Source organism: Schistocerca gregaria, chromosome 3 (assembly GCF_023897955.1).
Source record: "Schistocerca gregaria isolate iqSchGreg1 chromosome 3, iqSchGreg1.2, whole genome shotgun sequence".
In the NCBI taxonomy this organism is placed as follows: Eukaryota; Metazoa; Arthropoda; class Insecta; order Orthoptera; family Acrididae; genus Schistocerca; species Schistocerca gregaria.
In genome coordinates, this window is record NC_064922.1 from 680,352,029 (window position 1) to 680,366,563 (window position 14,535).

The window sequence follows — 14,535 nt, forward strand, 5'->3', positions numbered from 1 at the left end:
AGGTTTTGTTGAATTGTGTGTTAGAAACTGTAAAAACTGAGTCTTATTGTGATTTAGCGGTAGTTTACTTTCTGCAAGCCATGAACTTAGTTCATGAACTGCACTATTTGAAACTGGGCCAGTATTGCACACAACATGCTTTACTACCAAGCTGGTACGAGACTGGAATAGAAGGGAGAACCGATAGAGGTACTCAGGGTACCCTCCGCCACACACCATCAGGTGGCTTGCGGAGTATGGATGTAGATGTAGATGTAGATGGTGTCATCAGCAAACAGAAATATTTTAGAGTTACCCATAATACTAAAGGGGATATCATTTATATAAATAAGGAACAGGAGTGGCTCCAACACTGATGCCGGGGGTACTGGGGTACCACCCACTTGCCCGTACCCCACTCGGACCCCACATCACAGCCATTCTCAACATTGTGAATAATGACCTTTTGCTGTCTGTTGCTAAAGTAAGAGGTGAACCAATTGTGAGCTACTCCCCATATTCCGTAATGGTCTAACCTCTGGAACAATATTATGTGATCAACACAATCAAATGCCTTAGTTAAATCAAAAACTATGTCTAGCATTTGAAACGTATTGTTTAACCCATCCAGTACCTCACAGAGAAAAGAGAATAATGCATTTTCAGTTGTTAAACGTCTTCTAAAGCCAAACTCTACATTAGATAGCAATTCATGTGATAGAAAATGATCAATTATCCTTACATACACAGCCTTTTCAATAATTTTAGTAAACACTGATGGCATAGAAATAGATCTAAAATTGTCTACATTATCCTTTTCTCCCTTTTTGCAAAGCGGCTTTACTACTGAGTGCTTTAATCGTTCAAGAAACTGACCATTCCAAAAAGAAAAATTACAAATGGGGCTAAATACGAGGTTAACATGTGCAGCATAGTAATTTAATATCGTGCTAGGCGTTCCATCATATCCTTGAGAGTCCTTAGTCTTCAGTGATTTAATTATTGACTCTATCTCTCCCTTGTCTGTATCACAGAGGAGTATTTCAGACATCAATCTCGGAAAGGCATTTGCCAAGGAAGGTATATGATTCCCTGTAGAAACTAAATTTGTATTTAATTCACCACCAATGCTCAGAAAAGATTGTTAAATACTGTACATATATCTGATTTACTACAAGCTGACTTTTATATTGTCAACCTTGTGCTGCTGACCAGACACTTGTGTGAACTCTGCCTGGATTCCAACCAGACTGTGAATTATCATTGATCTTGAGTCACTGTTTATAGTTGGTTGTGAGTTCGACACTTGATACCCACTATGCCCTCTGCTGTCCCAGAAACTTGGGATTTGTAACATGACACTAGTTTCATCATTTTTTGCATACTGGTTACATTCGAAGCAGTGCTCAGTGACAGCTGATTTGCTTGGTTGGTTTAAATGGGTGTGTAACTGATGTTCCTTACATCTTTACTCAAATGTGCTAATAGTCTGTGCCATCTCACATGCCATATGTGATGACAGATGCAAGAAACTTCGGTGACACACCTGACTAAAACACCTAAGTAAATTGACTGTTGCTGAGCACTTCCTCAAATGTAATCGTGAAGTGAAATATGATGAGATTAATATTGTGTTGCAAATGCCAAGTTTTTGGGAAAGCATCAATAAGGATTCTGTCAAAATGAAGATATTGGTAAACAGTAGCAAATAGTTCAATTTAAACAAGGCTTGGTGTTCACTACTCAGTTTATTAAGATCTTGCCAGCCATCACATCTACCAGAGCAGAAAATGCGCACATTGTGGAGTATCAATGCAGGCTCTGAAAAACAAAAGAATGTCAAAGGGCATAGTGGGTGTTGGTGGGTTGATCTTAGTCAGCTATGAATAGCAGTGCAAGATCGATAATAATTCACATCTGTTTGGAATCCAGGCAGGGAGTGCACGTAACAGCACAATTTCAAACACACAACTCGGTCACTCATTGAAATGTCATCCGAAAATGGAAATATAAACATTCCTGAACACTTGGAACTGCACCACTATTCAGTCATGTCAAGAAAACCTGAGAGTTCGCAACACTTTGTTGTAACAACTGGTTTCAAAATGGGACTTAGGAAAAATAAAATTTTAGTAAATGTAAGAAATTGTCATAGTAGACTACTTTAATCACTTAACTTGCAAGATGGTGGTCATTAGGCCTTCTGTTACGTTTAACCAGACAGACTAATGAGAGTGTATTCTAGTTGAATTTAACTTTGGGAAGGTGGTTTATTTGAGATTAGAAGATAAACAGAGAAAGAAGGTTTAAGTTTTAGTGTTCCATTGGTGATTATGTCATGACAAAAGCTGTGTTTTGACAATGATGTAGCAGGACTCGGGCCACTTCTGTAATAATTAAGGGAAATCCTGAGAAACCTAAATCTGGAGAACTTTGGTGGCATTTGGACCTCACTGCTCACAAATATGAATCCATTGGAGAATAGCTGAACAACTGCATTTGATTTGAATTGTGATTGTGCATTAGATTTAGTGATGTACAGAGTGATACTGTATCTCAGCTCTGTCACCAACATTAGCAAATTGTAGCAACATATCAGCTGGTGATCTTCCACTACTATAATTGTGAAGCAACTAAAAGGCACTGGGCAACATAAAGTTTCTGGTCCCAGATCTCCCAAAGAACTTATTGATAAACCAGAAATGTATTATGTTTTGAGGACATAACTGTTGACTGTTATACATACATGAATTGAGCACAACTCTTGGTACATTTAATTCCTGACTGTGACTTGCAACACTTGGGATTATGTCTCAAGCACTGCATTCTCAGTACCTTTTACTATGCACTGGGTGCTGAATACTTCAGAAGTGCTCCTCATTTTTCAGCTTTTTTAAAAAATGGGCTTTGTGCAAGCTGTGGGGAGAGTTAAGAGTATTAATGTATAATATTTACATTCATTTGTGATGTATTTGTATTACTTACACTTGTAAATGTGTTTACAGTTATGTTACATTTGTGTATTCTCTCAAAAGAAGTCTAAATGTGATTCTTTACAGCTGAAGTTGTTTGTGATACTTTTTGAATCATGAAAAACTATACTGCATTATTTATGATACAACTTTGTTTCCAAAGTACTGTTGTTCTTTTCTTCTCTCTCTCTCTCTCTCTCTCTCTCTCTCTCTCTCTCTCTCTCTCTCTCTCTCTCTCTTCTCTTTGTCTCTTCCTTTCTTTTTTTGTACAAAATACATTGAACATTGCTACATCCAGAATATGGAAAAATTGTTTCCCTCATCTCTGATTAAAACTACTTTTTATCTGTAATTTTTCACATAGCACCACAGCATTACCACATTGGCTGTAATCTGTGTGTCAGTTAAGGCTTTTGAACAACAGGAAGTGGGCTGCCAGGATAGAATGCAGTTTCACTCTCTGTGAATGGCAACAGTTAATTGGGATGGTGGACAGTGCCTGATAACAAGCTACCCATTTACGCAGCATTAAGTGTGATAACAGCACACAATTCACATATGAAATTATGATCTCTGATTGGAGGAATTAATTTCCAAGCTGTTAAATGTCAACTAAGGAGTCGTCGTAACCTACTCACTTTCCACTGATTTGATGAGCATGTCATTTTGCATGACTAGTTCTAGCGATCTGTTATAGTAAGTTACCACACTCTGCTTCAGTTTCAGATTGCCAGAATTTAACTTTTATTTTAAGCACCAAAACTTCCTCCTCGTCTTTTTATTTCAGAGCAGTTACTTTTCCTGATTGTTATGACCATAATAGTCTCCTTTCCCTAATACCTCTTCCATCAGCGGCATTTCTTTATATGTTCCTCTGAAAGTACTGTTTGTGTTGCTTGGGTACAAATTACGGATATACAAGGTGTGTCCTTTATCCAAGAACTGTTAGTGTATCGTGGTAACAGTATTTTCACATTCTATCATACTGTGATTACCAATGTCTGTCTGTGTACAAACACATATGACAAACTATTCTGACAACGGCAAAGTATGAAAATTTTAATGCCACATATATGTATCTTTGTTAAGATATACTGATATATTTTCAGAAAGTCTCTGAATACCTGTAGTGATTCTGTCCTAACTCTTTAAAGGAGTAGGTAGTTTCCTCAAAAACCTTTTGAAAATTATTCTGCAGGCAGTTGCATTTTCAATCAATTATCTTCATTTTGAGGGCAGGTGTTGTATTGACAGTGCAGTAGATTCAGAACAGAAAAAGTTCATGTCTGGAGAGTACTTTGGTCCAAAATTGTTACCAACGCAGTTGTGTTGATTGATGTTCACTCAATTTTCAGTTTTTACTCTTTTCACAAGAAATAAATATGCAATAGAATAATGTTTATTCTGAAGTTTCTTTGCCACAGAATTGGCTTAACAGTATGTGTAGGTTAATAGATATTTTTCCTGGCAGTTAATCCTACTGATTTCTATTTTACAAAAAAATTTCTAGAGAACAAATCAGAAGAAGATTCATTGAATGGATACTTCTTTGAATTTATTTTTGCTAATTTCATTTGTGTTTTGCTTGTTGGCTGTGTTCATCCAAGAAAGAAGAGTATTAAATGGCTGTAGAGAGCAAGTACGTCCTCCCTATGTCGTAGACAATGCAGAGGTAATTACAAATAATGAAAATTGAGAATCAGTGTGTATGGATCAGAAATTCTTTTTTTGAAAAAAATTCTTCTTTAAATTTAAGCATTTTTGAAGAATGTGGCTATTTTTCAGAATCACTCTCTAGCAAACTCTACATTAGTAGTTAAGAGATCACAAGCTTTTTATGCACTGTAATGATACTTAAATTCACATTGCTAACACAGCTGAATAATTAGTGGCTGTAGTGGGTAACAAGAATGAAGTCTTGCAGTGAACTGGAAAAATGCAGAAACGAGAGAAATAAGGTTCACATTAAAATGCTGAAGTTGAGTTTTGATATGATGAGAGTCCACCAGTGAGGCTGCAGTAAAATGGCCCTCATATTCTACCACAGCTAAATAACAAATCAGACATGTGCCTCAAACCTACTGCAGCAGTCAACTACTCAACCTACATGTTGGCACTAAACTGCTGTGGCCATCAACCTCAGGGCACCGCACGTTGCAACTGCTGTAGCAGTTCTCCATAGGAGTACACTCCAGTGCTGCGAGATTCCCATCTCACTGTTGGAGTCCTTAATAAATATGATAGTTGGTATTTTCTAAGTGGAAAAAAGATAAAAATATGAGCTGTGGATCACTTCTGTTACTCATAGTGAGAAACCATTGTGATTTTATGTTTGATGAAGCTTTTCTGTTGTTTAGTTTACTGTGTTACAGTGATAAATAATGAAACGATCTGTTCCAGTGGCAGTATGCACAGATGGTAGGCTGCATAAAAGGCCTTAACAAAGTAGGAAAACTGTTCAGACGGCGACGTTGGCGCCCAACGGAGCAGCCGTCAGTCTGTCCTCGGCAGTGGTGGCTGTACGCTGCTCGCTGCCATGACTTGCTTCTGCCAGATACACCCTTGACAGGTAGTGCAGGTTGGCAGCGAGCACTTTCACGTGCCAAAGATAATGTGCAGTATGTAAAACTGTATTCCCATAGTCTGGCCAACCCGGGTGCTGCCCCATTAGACAAGCAGCTGCGCACCCGCATAGAAACTGAACGAAGCTTGGATGAACTACGGATTCTTCGTGAGGTTTGTAAATGCACTCTAATTTTATTACTTAGTCATGTACCTATTTTGGTTTTTCATTTGCAAAAATTAGTGAAATGTATGACATAATGGTTATGTATGAAGTTGTAGAAATCAGTAATTGGTGGTTATGAGCACCAGTAATCCACATAAAGTTGGGCTTGACAAACGAGAAATTTATTTTCTGTTGTTGCTACGTTTTGTGTACCAGATCATTTACACTGGGGGAGGGGGGGGGAGAGAGAATTCATTATTGTTGATAGTGATAAGCATGCAAGACTACACTGGACTTACAGTATATTTTGAAAGGCGACAGGCAACTCTGAGCTACTACCATGACAGTGGTCAGTTTAACTAGTAAACCTTCCACTTGAGTACCTGTCCCATGTGTCTACTAAATTGCTTTTGCTCATTAATTGTGTTATTGTTAGCATGCATCAGAAGTGATCACAGTTATTAGAATCTAATTGAAGCTCAATGCTGAAATAGTGTTAATGAAATGGTGGCCCTGTCATTATTTTGTCAATTGTTGATGAGTTATTAATATATCAACATGGGATTGATATTCTGTAAAAGTTATTGCATAAGTTTATTTATTAAAATTGGACAAAAATACATGTTATGCGTGATGAGGAAAATAAAACATGATCTGATGGTAGCACAAATATGCAAAGAACAGTTAACAATCCTGTGTGGCAGTTAGTTGGCAAAGACTAAGGTTTGACTGTTTGAACTAGTTACTATGGCTCAGATTATGGATAACAAAATCTGAAATTATCTAACATTGAATAGAACTTGATGGATTTATTGTACACAGAAGTTGTACTACACTGGTGCAGCTGAGAAAAAGTGGTGAGATTGGACTTTGTTTGCCCTAATAAGCCATAGTGACAGCATAATACCCCTTTTTTTTATGTGTGGTGCTGCCTCGGGTGTTGATCATGGTTAAAGTGTCTGCAGAACAGCAATGTGTGGCACCTGTAATTCCCTATCGTGAGCATGAAATATGCAAAGTTGGGGCTAGTGATCTGTTAGATGGATCACAGTTTCTCTCTAATGGAGCCCTGAAATCTAGACAGATTTCAACGTGTGACACTCCCATTTACCGGTCATATCATTGATGAATTTGACTCATTTTGGCGGTGTGCACATGGGGACCAAATGTCAAAGTGCCAGACATGTCGTGAACAAGACTGCCCTCAGCACAGCGAGTTGTGTAAGATGACTGAGGTCTAAACTGTAGGTACAGCCAAGCCCTCACCTCAGGCTCCCCAGTGAAGACCAGTGCTAGTGGGGAGTCTCGCTCAGGCCAAGTATCCCAAGCGCATCTTGCTCATAACAAAAGTCAAGACCAATTTCTTCTCCCAAATGGAGTCTGAATCTGAAGATACACTCCTGACAGCCGTCTGAACAGGAAGACCAAGTATTACCTCTCCTCACTTCCCATCAAACCTCAGTAAACTCCTAAAAGCACTCCTGCAGCCGCCCCCATAAAGGTACCAAGCCAGTCACAAGACTCCACAAACTCCATGTATCTCCTCTTAACTCTTCTGCTCTACTCATCAACCAATTCTAATCAATGTTCACAATATTCTTCTCTTTTCAGGAGAAGTGGCCGACTCCTGAGTCACAAATTCCCGTGCAAAGAGGAGATGATGTTGTGCTCCCACTTGTTTTTCTCCAAGGCCACTTCAGGCAGCATGTAATTTGAGTTTCCATAAAGCTCTAAAATGAACAACACATTTATCTTGGAGATCATTATCTGAATGGCCTGGATGTTATGTCGTGTCTGACCAGGGCCCCCAGTTAAACCAAGAGAAGTGTTTTTGTGAGTCAACATAGATCATTTCAGAGCTGTCATATATGTTGCGTTCCTTCTAAAATTGTTTTGAAGGCCTGAGGCTTCCCAAAGAAATCTGCGGAGTGTTGGGCCTCCCTTGATAGCGTCCGGTCCACGGTGAACATGGAAACTTGCAAATTTTTGTGGCCGCCATACCTGTTCGTAAAGGCCGTTTATGCTGCTGTCATAATGTGTTGGCAAGATGACCTAGATTTCTCTCATGGCCCCAGCATCTGCTGTAGTAAGAGGTGCCTAACAGGTCAGTCGTTTTTCTGACTCTTCAACCAAATGCATTGTATGCCCACCGCAGAAGAAATTATTGGACCTAGCATTCTGTCCCCAGTGTTTCAAGATGTTTCTGTCCCTAATAGCTGCATGTGGCTTTCAAGTCCCAAATGTGCTCTGCAAGATGTATGGTTAAATGACCAACTGCCTGTTTGTTTTCAACTCCAGAAAAATACTTTTTGAAGGAGCACCACCATAAAGATCTCTCATGCATTGACAATGTTTATGCTCACGTGAATGCGTGCTCATGCTGATAATTTCCTGTCGTCTCACAAACATGATGCCCTGGGTGAAAAATCAATGTTAAATTGTACCCTTGAATATAGAGAATAGTGAGAGTGACTCGTACTGTGTCAAGCATCTGGACTTCTGTTGCATGTTTTAATGTCATCTGTCTGCCAGTCATTAGTAATATTTTGGAGTTCCCTTGCCTTTTGGAATCCAAAAGAGAGAATAATTGGCTCATCTACCATACAGTCAACTGTTTATATATCCTGCCAAATTCCATTTCATTTTAATTACAGTCACAATTTACATTTTGAAATCAAGACTTGGGTAAAGAAAGGAAGTTTTTTTCTAGGTTCCAAGGGATAAGATGCACATAACAATCTAATAGAAGTTGAAGAGATGGCATTAGAAAATATACAGGCTCAATATGGATGCATATAGCTGAATACAATGAAGCATAGAAACATCTAAGGAAGACAACTTTCCAGTATGTATGTGTGACGGTGGAAGTGACAGTGGCAATGGTAATGATGAAGCAAACACCACATGAGAACATTCTGTGACCTTCGAGAAGCTTCAAGAATAGTTCATTCATTAACAAGTAGTGTTTAGATGGCACTTACACTGCAGACTGTGTGACGTGTTCTTAAGACAGGAGGGGTCCCATATTACACAGTACTGGCCATTCATTCTATCTCCTTGCAATTCAATAGTTTTCTCAATTGAGTTTTCTTTTTGATACATTATACATGTGCAGAGAAGGAAAATAATTATCTCATTTCTTTACGAAAAGTGTTAATGAAAATCAGAACATATTAGAACAATATTTTCAATTAAAATACTTAAGCAATTCAAACAAAGAAATATTCACTCTTTAAACAAAGAATATTTAAAGGCAATCAATGCAAAAGTAAAAGATGGTATTCCCGAAAATAACCAAGAGAACAAGTATAAACCCCAGAATAATCATTTCCATGCTAAGAATAAGAATATATATATAAATTATAAACAGCTCTAAAAAAAGGATGAAAAAATTAGAGCCAAAAATCGAAAAGAAGACCAAGACATAATTCTATTTAATAATCTAAGTTCACCCACCAACTTTAATGAAGGAGGAGCAGCTATATTTGATGATCTTAAAAGAAATCACCACAAAGCCATTCTAAGCATTAAATTCATTACACCCTTATTAATTAATAATCTTCATCTACTTAAATGTACATAAATAGTATTAGACAAACAAAATGAACCAGAAGAACATAAACCATGGCCGACTATTAAAGAAAGTGAACTTATACAAGCACATCAATTTATAGTCATTAATCCACCAGTAACCATTCTTATATGAGTGACAGAAGAATAAGCAATTAAAAACTTTAAATCAACCTGTCGGAAACAAATAAATCTAACAATAACTCCACCAGATAAACCCAAAGACAACCATAAATAATTAAACGTCAATCCCAAATAAGAAATAACCTTTATTACACAAAAAATTCCATAACCTCCTAGCTTCAATAAAACACCAGCAAGAATTATTCTACCAGAAATAGGAGCCTCGACATGGGCCTTAGGAAGCCATAAATGAACCAAAATTATTGGCATCATAACTAAAAAGGCCAAAATCATAAAATATAAAATAATAAGAACCAAAATCAACCAATAAAGGAAAATATAAAGTATTAGAAAAATCATAAACCCTAAATAAAACTAACAGTAGAGGCAATCTAGCAACCAAAGTATAAAAAATTAAATAAACGCCAGCCTACAAATGCTTAAGTTGATAACCCCAACCTAAAATCAAAAGCAAAGTAGGAACTAATCTAGCCTTTTAAAAAATGGTATGTTGATAGACACAATAAAACACACACACACACACACACACACACACACACACACACACACACACACACACAAATAAATATTCAAGCTTTTGCAACTCAAGGTTGCTTCATCAGGAAAGAGGGAAGGAGAGGGAAAGACAAAAGGATGTGGGTTTTAAGGGAGAGGGTAAGGAGTCATTCCAATCCTGGGAGCAGAAAGACTTACCTTATATATAAAGAAAGAAGGCTCAGTCTAGCAATAGTGCATGGTCTGAATAAAATCTGCATTGGACATGTTCAGATTCACTCTAACAGTTTACATCAGGGACTCAGGAAACTGCCTGCAAAACTATTATCAGAGTGGTGTATTATATACCGCCTATTGTTAGAATGGTCTTCCAGAACCAACTCCCCAGAACTCCAAATTAACTAAAAAATTGACTTATATTAAAAACAAAGATTCCAAGACTTACCAAGCGGGAAAGCGCCGGCAGACAGGCACATGAACAAAACACACAAACACACACACAGAATTACTAGCTTTCGCAACTGATCGCACATACACAGACACAAGCAGACATGTCTGCTTGTGTCTGTGTATGTGCGGATGGATATGTGTGTGTGTGTGCGAGTGTACACCTGTCCTTTTTTTCCCCTAAGGGAAGTCTTTCCGCTCCCGGGATTGGAATGACTCCTTACCCTCTCCCTTAAAACCCACATCCTTTCGTCTTTCCCTCTCCTTCCTGAAGAAGCAACCATCGGTTGCGAAAGCTAGTAATTCCGTGTGTGTGTTTGTGTGTTTTGTTCATGTGCCTGTCTGCCGGCGCTTTCCCGCTTGGTAAGTCTTGGAATCTTTGTTTTTAATATATTTTTCCCATGTGGAAGTTTCTTTCTATTTTATTTACATCATCATTAATTTGAACCCAAAAAAATTGACTTATGTTGTCATAGTGGAGATCTCAAACAGATTTATTAAACCAAAACATATATTTTGATTTAATAAATGTGTTTAACTATTAAGTGTCTTTTTCAGGAAATGGTGAAAAGATACCTCTGCTGTGATTGTGTAAGTCACTCGTGGACTAGGAAATATATTACATCAATGAATGACAATATTATGGAAAGGGTAATTACTACTTACTGTATAGAGGAGGTGATGAGTCACAGACAGGCACAACAAAAAGACTGCTATGCATTTAAGATTACAGCCAAAAGCCCTTCTTATAAAGTGGAAAACACACACAGATTCACACAGGCACAACTCACACATATGTGACGACTGTTTCTGGCCATTGAGACCAGACTGCGAGCAACTACACCTGATGGGAAAAGCAGTCTGTAGGTGATAGTGTTATGGAGTAGGTGATGGAGTTATGGAGGAGACTGGGTCCAGGAGGAGGAGGGATAGCGTGTCGGGGGGGGGGGGGGAGTGTAATGCTGCTTGTGGGAGTGTGCAGGGATGTGGTGTGACAGGATAGGAATGCTAGGTGCAGGTAGGAGGTTTGAGGTGGTGGGGTGGGGGGAAAGGGAGTGGGAAAGGAGAGAAATAGAGGAGCAGAAAAAGAATAGAGATATGTTGGTGGTATAGAAGGCTGGATAGTTACGGAGTGGGAGCAGGGAAAGGGGTAGATAAGTGAAGGACAGGTACTGCAACGGATGAGGCCAGGGGGGTTGCAGAAATGTAGGATGTATTGTAGGGAGATTCCCACTTGTGCATCTCAGAAAATCTGGTGTTGCTAGGAAGGATCCATATGACACTGGATGTGAAGCAGTCACTGAAGTGAGCAAGTTGTGTTGAGAACCATGTTGAGCAACTTGGTGGTCCAGCTGTCTCTTAGCCACAGCGTATTGGTGATCATTCATGCAGATACTGGTGGTTGTGGTGGTATGTAAGGGATTAGATATTGCATCTAGCACTGTTGCAGGGATATGAGCCAGGAGGTGAACAGGGGTGGAGTAGGAGTGGGCAAGAATATTGCGTAGGTTTGGTGGGCAGCACAATACCACTCTGGGAGAGTTGGGAAGGATGATGTCGAGTTTTCTTCAATTCAGGCCATGATGAGAAGTAGTTGAAAACCTGGCAGACAATGTGATTCAGTTGCTTCAGTATTGGGTGGTACTGAGTCACAAGAGGAGTGCCCTTTTGTGGCCAAGTGGTTGGTATGAGGGAGATGGAAGGTGATTGGAGAGACAGGGCCTGGGAGATTCATTTCTGTACAAGGTTGGGAGGGTAATTACAGTCTATCAAGACCTCAGTGAGATCCTGGTATGTCTATAGAGGGACTGCTCATCAGTAAAGATGCAACAGCCATGGGTGGCTAGGCTGTATGGAAGGGACTTCTTGGATTGGGTGGCAACTAGAAATGGAGGTAGTGCTGATGGTTGGTAGGTTTGATACGAACTGAGGTACTGAGGAAGCTATCTTTGAGTTGGAGGTCTGCATCAAGAAAGGAGAAAGGTGGCCGGTTGGGTTGAGGAGGACCAGTTGAAGTGAATTGGGGGGGGGGGGGGGGGGGGAGTGAGTGTTGAGATTCTGTAGGAATGGGTATAGGGTGTCCTCATCCTCAGTACAAATCAAGATGTCATCAATGAATCTGAACCAGGTGAGGGATTTGGGATTCTGAGTCGTTTGGAAGGATTCCTCTAGATGGGCCAAGAATAAATTGTCTTACAACAGTGCCACGTGGTTGCCCATTGTTATACCATGGATATGTTTGTAGGTAATACCTTCAAAGGAGGAGTAATTGTGAGTGAGGAAATACTGGATCATGGTGACCAGGAAGGAGGTTGTAGGTTTGGAGTCAGTGGGCATTGGGAATGGTAGTGTTAAATAGCAATAGGGCTCCTCCAAACCCCCCCACACGTCTACCTTCTTCATGCTTCCTAAAGTTGATAAACTCAAACATCCAGAACACTGTATTGTGGCTGGTTGCTGCACCTCCACAGAGAGTATCTGCTCACTTGGATCAGTCTATTAACTGTAACCTCTACCTAGCCTCTATATAAAAGACACCAACAGTTTCCACCACCAACTCTCAACAGTTTCTGTTCTTTTACCATACGACACCATACATGTCGCTGTCGATGCCACCTCCCTCTACACTAACATCCCCAATGCTCCCTTGCCACTATTGAACACTGTTATTTACAAATGCCCAGCTGATTCCAGACCTGCAACCTTCTTCTTGGATTTGGTCCTGTTGCATTTAGTTATTTGTTTTATTGTTGTCAATTCATTATGATGCCAGAAACAGTAGACATGGTAATGCTGAACTGCGGAGTTCATGCAATTTGTAGGTCCTCTTATAACTGGCTGCTAAGCCAGTTAAAGATTGAAGGAATGCAAGGGCATACCCCCTGCATTAAGGTAGTGTCTAGTGAAGCATTACAGTGTTCAAACCAACATTTTTCTTTTAATTATACTGTAATAAGTATGGAAATTAGCAGTCTGTCTTATTTTAATTGTATTGGGCCCCAAACATGACTTCCCACCAGCAAGTGAAAACATGTGTGTAGGAAACAGTTTCTCCTTTGCCATTGATTTTGATGAATCTTGCTTGAGGTAAGCATACAGTTTCAGGTTGCAAAATTTTTGTCACATCTTCTCCAGAGTGGAGAGTGTGCTGTTTTGAAATTTACTGGCAGTTGAAAGCTGTGTGCTGCCATAGACTTGAGACTCGAACCTTCTCTTTCACATTCAGTGTTCTTACTGATACAACTATTCCGGCTTGACTGATACCTGCCCTCACAGTTTTACTTCTGACAGTGCTCCATCTCCTACTTTCCAAACTTCAAAGAAGTTCTCTTAAATACCTCGTGCGACTAGCACTTCTGGATGAAAGGATATTGTGGATAAATAGCTGTGCCACGTTCTGGAAACACTCTGCCTGAAGTTAGTTCATTCTGGAAGCTATCACATAAACTGTGGTTAAGTACTTTCTCTATAGTATCCTTTCTTTCAGGAGTGCTGATTCTGCAACATTTTCAAGACAACTTCTGTGAACTTTGGAAGGTAGGAGGAAAAGTAAGTTACTGGCAGAAGCAAGGTCAAGTGCAGGTTGTGAATTGTGTCTGGATAAATGAGTTTGTAAGAACATTTCATGCAGAATGTCAGGTTTTGGGCTAAAGTCCCAATCCAGCACACAGTTTTAAAATGCCAGGAATTTTAAAATAATTCCTTAATAATCCAACCAATCCTGTTACTTGTGTATTAAATTAGTGTGTGGTTTGTGCAGAGTGTTATCTGTGACGATAAGACTATACTAAATAGCTCTTAACTGTATTCTTTGACTGGATCTTGGCATTTCTCAAGCTTGTTTGGTCAGGGATTGTGTAAAAGGTTTGCGGTGTATTGTGTTTCTCTAGCAGAACAGATTATCTTGTGTAACTGAAACAGTATGTGCAGTTATAGCATAATGTTAATTGTGAATATGGATGCATTGTGGATTAAAATATGCTTATATCAGAGATGGAAAATGTGCAGTTCCTACACCTTGAAAAGCATCTCAACTAGTCAGTTTAATGTGGAATCGTAAGCTTTTAGCTACTTGGAATTTTTTGTGGATACAAGGCATTTTGAGAGGTAAAAATTGTTAAATTCTGAAAAATCTGGCAGGACTATCGTATATTCCATTCTAGAACCTTTGAATTCATAGTCTAGGAGTTCCCACCACTG

At 39.2% G+C, this 14,535-nt stretch overlaps 1 protein-coding gene across 2 annotated transcripts in view; it reads left to right on the forward strand.

The window, feature by feature from the left end:
* LOC126354004 (intermembrane lipid transfer protein VPS13D) overlaps window positions 1-14,535 on the forward strand; it is a 488,122-nt gene that overhangs the window by 31,396 nt on the left and 442,191 nt on the right. For both annotated transcript variants that reach the window (XM_050003313.1, XM_050003314.1), the window contains exon 6: window positions 5,352-5,687. In XM_050003313.1, the coding sequence (XP_049859270.1) occupies window positions 5,352-5,687 (336 nt within the window). The remainder of the gene's footprint in view (window positions 1-5,351; window positions 5,688-14,535) is intronic.